The 5,377-nt window shown below is 31.5% G+C and overlaps 1 protein-coding gene across 2 annotated transcripts; it reads left to right on the forward strand.

The window, feature by feature from the left end:
* The first annotated feature begins 3,123 nt into the window (after positions 1 to 3,123).
* Positions 3,124 to 5,273, forward strand: LOC115888251. Of its 2 annotated transcripts, XM_030907918.1 has the most exons (5): positions 3,124 to 3,437; positions 4,103 to 4,242; positions 4,818 to 4,919; positions 4,978 to 5,032; positions 5,087 to 5,273. In XM_030907918.1, the coding sequence occupies exons 1-5, from the start codon at positions 3,435 to 3,437 to the stop codon at positions 5,150 to 5,152; spliced, it is 366 nt and encodes a 121-aa protein (XP_030763778.1). In that variant the 5' UTR covers positions 3,124 to 3,434; the 3' UTR covers positions 5,153 to 5,273. The 2 variants fall into 2 exon arrangements, with proteins under 2 accessions (XP_030763778.1, XP_030763779.1); XM_030907919.1 differs by lacking the exon at positions 3,124 to 3,437 and having other exon boundaries at positions 3,998 to 4,120.
* Positions 5,274 to 5,377: the final 104 nt, after the last annotated feature.

Below are 5,377 nucleotides of genomic sequence, written 5' to 3' on the forward strand. Positions count from 1 at the left end.
TGATTTATTGATTTATTGATTTATTGTTTATCGATTTATTGTTTATCGATTTATTGATTTATCGTTTATTGATTTATTGATTTATTGATTTATTGATTTATTGATTTACTGATTTACTGATTTACTGATTTAGCGATTTATCGTTTTATTAATTTATCGATTTATTGATTTACTGATTTATCGATTTATTGATTTATTGATTTATTGATTTATTGATTTATTGATTTATTGATTTATTGATTTATTGATTTATTGATTTATTGATTTATTGATTTATTGATTTATTGATTTATTAGTTTATTGATTTGATTTATTAATTTATTGATTTATCGATTTTCGCCTTAAATTTAATTTGTTTTTCCTTAATTTTCTTCAAACCAACTAAAGAACTGAAATTAATTTTCTGCTCAGTAATTTTATCAAGACGGTGAAAATATGACGTCTCTAAGTCAGTTTCATATTATAATTTAAGCGCTCGGTCTGAATTTATCATTTAAAATAAGCAATAAGGGTTTTTTTCTCTGTTTCAAAGAAGCTCTGATATTTTTAAGTAACTGTTCGTATCATTAACTTTTAACTTAGATATTTTTAGTTTTGGGGTGGATGTAGTCTATGAACAAAATAAATTTACTTATTTATCGATTTACCGATTTTTCGATTTAAATTTAATTTGTTTGTCCTTGAGCCACTGTGACCAACTAAAATAAGAACTGGAATTAATTTTTTCTCTGTAATTTAGTAATGGATTTATAGATTTATTGATTTATCGATTTATCGATTTATTGATTTATCTATTATCTATTTATCGATTTTTCGACTTAAATTTAATTTGTTGTCTTTAATTTTTCTTCAAAGCAGAGCTAAAATTAGAACTAGAATTAATTTTTTCTCTGTAATTTGGTAATGGATTTATGGATATATTGATTTATCTATTTATCGAATTATCGATTTATGGTTATTGATTTATGGATTTATCCAGATTATCGATTTATGGATTTATTGATTTATCAATTATCGACTTATGGATTTATTGATTTATCTATTATCTATTTATCGATTTTTCGACTTAAATTTAATTTGATGTCCTTAATTTTTCTTCAAGCCAACTAAAATAAGAACTGGGAATTAATTTTTTCTCTGTAATTTGGTAATGGATTTATTGATTTATCGATTTATTGATTTATGGATTTATCGAATTATCGATTTATGGATTTATTGATTTATCGAATTATCGATTTATGGATTTATTGATTTATCTATTATTGATTTATTTTTCGATTTTTCGACTTAAATTTAATTTGTTTTTCCTTAATTTTTCTTCAAGCCAACTAAAATAAGAACTGGGAATTGATTTTCTGCTCGGTAATTTTATCAAGACGGTGAAAAATATGACGTCTCCTAAGTCAGTTTCAAATTATAATTTAAGCGCTCGGTCTGAATTTATCATTTAAAATAAGCAATAAGGGTTTTTTTCTCTGTTTCAAAGAAGCTCTGATATTTTTAAGTAACTGTTCGTATCATTAACTTTTAACTTAGTTATTTTTAGTTTTGGGGTGGATGTAAGTCTATGAACAAAATAAATTTACTTATTTATCGATTTACCGATTTTTCGATTTAAATTTATTTTTGATTTCCTTAATTTTTCTTCAAGCCAACTAAAATAAGAAATGGGAATTAATTTTCTTCTTGGTAATTTGGTAATGGATTTATGGATTTATTGATTTATCGATTTATCTATTTATCTTTTTTTTTCGATGAGGAGGGAAAAAATCTTCCATAAGACATGCATAGCTGGGTAGTGCCGGATTCCTACCGGCTAAAAAAAACACTCCTCGTTCACTTCGATGTGGGGGGCTGCCTACGCCATGTGGCGTTGCTTCTCTTCTTTTTTACTTAGTATATTACTTACATATTTGTTTACTGTTTCCCATAATAATTCACCTCCCTTAGGGTGCATCCAGACTATCCTAAAAACGGCGAATCGGCGTAACGACCTTGAATCGATTTCCAATAATTCTATTGGCTGAAAAATTCATCTGTCAAAAATTTAATCTGTCAAATTCATCTGTCAAAAATTTGAGAAAAAAAAGAATAACTGAAAATTGATTCAAGGTCGTTACGCCGATACGCCGTTTTTAGGATAGTGTGGATGCACCCTTAGGGTTCATCCACACTATCCTAAAAACGGCGTCCTAAAAACGGTTTTTAGGATAGTATGGATGCACCCTTAAGCCTTCTCATCAAGTTCGTTTCGGTGAAATAGAACAATAGAATACATGTTCAGCGTCGTTTATTTCACAACAAAATAAACATGATTCAGAGCTTGTCCGCCTCATCTAGTAGAGGTATTTTCGGAAGCACCCGTCTCCAGACAGCATTTGTGTCAGGTGGTATCCCACTTCACCATATGGTCTGTCAATCCATTTTTCGATGTTGGGTATAAGTCTCCAGGTCCATCTTCCGTACTTTCCTTTACCCCACTGATCCTGCCATTTCTCCATCACAGTTTTCCTGGCTATTTGTTTCAGCTCTCCCTTGTATTTATCCGCTCGTTCATGAGCTAATAAGTGGATAGGAGGAATGCCCGCAATGACACCAACTGCCTCAGTAGATACAGTTCTGTAAGCGCTACAAACTCTTAATACATAATTTGCGAAGCAGAGCTGTTGTCTTTCGCTTAGTTTTTATTTTGTCCATTGCCTTATGCCATACCGGAGCTGCATATAACAATTGTGAATGTATTACGCTTACAAGAATTCTACGCTTTGATGACCTAGGGCCCCCTATGTTCGGCATTAATTTTGATAATGCAGCTAGAGTTTTTTCCGCTTTAGTGGAATATGCTTAATGGATATCAAAATTCATAAAATTTTACAGGGAATTTAAGTATGTAATAAAAAATGGGGGTAGCCATTTAAAATAAGAAAGTTGCTGTCAACTTCCGGTATTCCCGGAAGTGCCGCCATATTGAAAATATTTTTAATGGATAGATCTCGTTGTAAAACAGTGATGTGCAAAAAATCTCCAATCTAAATATTGCAGTTCTCTAGAAACGTCTAATGCACGCTCCGCCTGGGACACCCTGTATAAACAAGGGTAATACTTGGTAATACATAAAACAATACTGTTAGTTCTGGAAATAGATCTTGTAAGAACACTGGCGCCAAAATTAAACAAACCATTTAAATTTAAGCACTACATATTATAGTTAAATGGTGCATGGACTGCTGTTAAATGGCATGTTCTAATGGAATCTCTGGAATATATCTGGACACTTAATATCAAAATTGATAGGAACTAACTGAAGAAAAGCAAGATGTTTTGCTTGGGAAGGTAATGCGCAGGCACTAGCTCACAAATATAAGACGCTACGTGCTTGGAATTTTATCTAGAAGTCGACAAAGCTCGTAAGCAAACGGACAGTTTATATAAGAATGGTAATACTTGATTTTTTCTTATATTATAAAACTTCATCTGAATGAAGGTTCTGAAACCTCGCAATCAGTGGTTTCAATTAGTGTAGAAGTTTGTTTAGTGTAGAAATTTTCAATCACTTTTTTTCCACTAATTATACTTACGTTTTTTCCACTAATTATACTTCAAAATTTGAGAGGAATGAGGAATGTCAATTGCTGGTGCTCCATTCGCGAACTTCGAGTTCCGGGCTTTACGCCCTGGGACTACTCGAGAACGGTTCTGAAAAGAACTGTGCGCGATAGCCTCGTGCCTCCATATGGCGCGGAACAGTTCTGGAACTTATGACTCAATTGAATGGAGTGAGAGTATCGCGGTTTTGAACAGTTCAGAGCTGCTCATCTGCGTGAAAGGAGGACAGCAATTTTGGCCTTTGATTATCACCCATCAAGAAAAATTTTGGTTAGAAATCAAAAGTTTATTATTTTATAAGCTAAATATTATGCTTTCTCTATGGATACATAACAGATTACCTCAAGCTGTTGCTAGGATATTTTATTAATTTTAATTGTGTTTTTTAGACATTATGAATGATCATAAACTAAAAAGTATAAAGTGTAATTGAAACCGCTTTTCCACTAATTGGGAGGTTCTGAATGACGCTTAAGACATGTTTATTTGTTTTTAGAAGTGCAACATCAAAGAAGTAAATGCTTTTTTATTAATCGTTCTTCTAATACATTCGTCATTGATAATTGAGGGACGTTCGCCAAAACCACCAACGCATTTATTTCACAGAACTTGTACACCTCTACCAAAATGCTGCAAGTGAGTTTTTAACTAAAGGGTTTATTATGCACGCGACATGCCTCGTTCCGTCACTCCAGTCATAATTATGTATCAGCTGCCATTTTTGAAATAAACCAAAAAAATTGCATATTATCAACGACGGTCAACGCATGACGGATGCATGTAAACCCACAACACAGCAAACGATACAATTTTTTTCAGCTAACTTTGGCCATTTTTTTTTAATATCTTTGTAAATAACGATATTGCACTTCCTCGTACTAATGAGGCATACGGTACTTAACTGACAGGTAAATCGCTATGTATGTACATACGGGGCTTTACTAGTATTTCGTTTTATTAACTTATAGAATTAGGATAAAAATAATGTAAGTTGACGCTCCCGGATCGCCGGATTTCCATTATCAAATGATATTTCTCGTATTAGATCATAACTAGCCATAACGACTGGTACTAAATTAGTAAGTACCTTATTTTCGACGAAAAATTAACTAAAAATATAGAAAAATTGATATTTCTATTAAAAAACGAAGATTTTGTATGCTTTTGTTAATGTAATATTTGAAACGTATTTATAAATATTTTGTTTTTAGGACTTACGTATATGCCGATGGGTGTAGGGGCGTAATGTCAAAAAGAAATTATTATTCAGACCCCCAAACAGATGTTTCTGTCAAAGACCCAATTGATCCAAGGTATATAAAATATTTAACTCGATAAAAAAACCCTTATAAATGACCAATTAAATTTTAGGTTTCAGCTGGAAAATGGCGACTTAAAAAAAGGCAACTGGCAGAATCTGGAACAGGTATATTTTCTTTAAACAAGCTACATGCGAATGTAAATTATTGATTGATTTTAGGACGACGCAGAAAATAAGAATCATTTTTTAAACTCGATCAGTGATATATTTGATTATTTCTATTAAAATTAAATAATTATATATATTATGTACTGAAATGATTTAAATAAACCGCATACAACTGATAATTTCAAATTTTTATTTACTGATTTTGATAGCAGTAAACGAAAAACGAAAAAACGGACGACGCATTCCGTAAACTCGGCTTAATTTTTTACATGCACAATAAAAAGTCGCATTTGTTGCAAACTTTTTCGGACGCTCTCTTAATTAAGGAAATAAAACTAATAC

The sequence above is a fragment of the Sitophilus oryzae genome, unplaced genomic scaffold, assembly GCF_002938485.1.
Source record: "Sitophilus oryzae breed Bouriz unplaced genomic scaffold, Soryzae_2.0 scaffold_690_pilon_pilon, whole genome shotgun sequence".
NCBI lineage: Eukaryota > Metazoa > Arthropoda > Insecta > Coleoptera > Curculionidae > Sitophilus > Sitophilus oryzae.

Coding starts and splice junctions, on each gene's coding strand:
- LOC115888251 (XM_030907918.1), top strand. Junction 4,243..4,817: donor CCTCTACCAAAATGCTGCAA/GTGAGTTTTTAA, acceptor TTTTGTTTTTAG/GACTTACGTATATGCCGATG. Junction 4,920..4,977: donor AAAGACCCAATTGATCCAAG/GTATATAAAATA, acceptor ATTAAATTTTAG/GTTTCAGCTGGAAAATGGCG.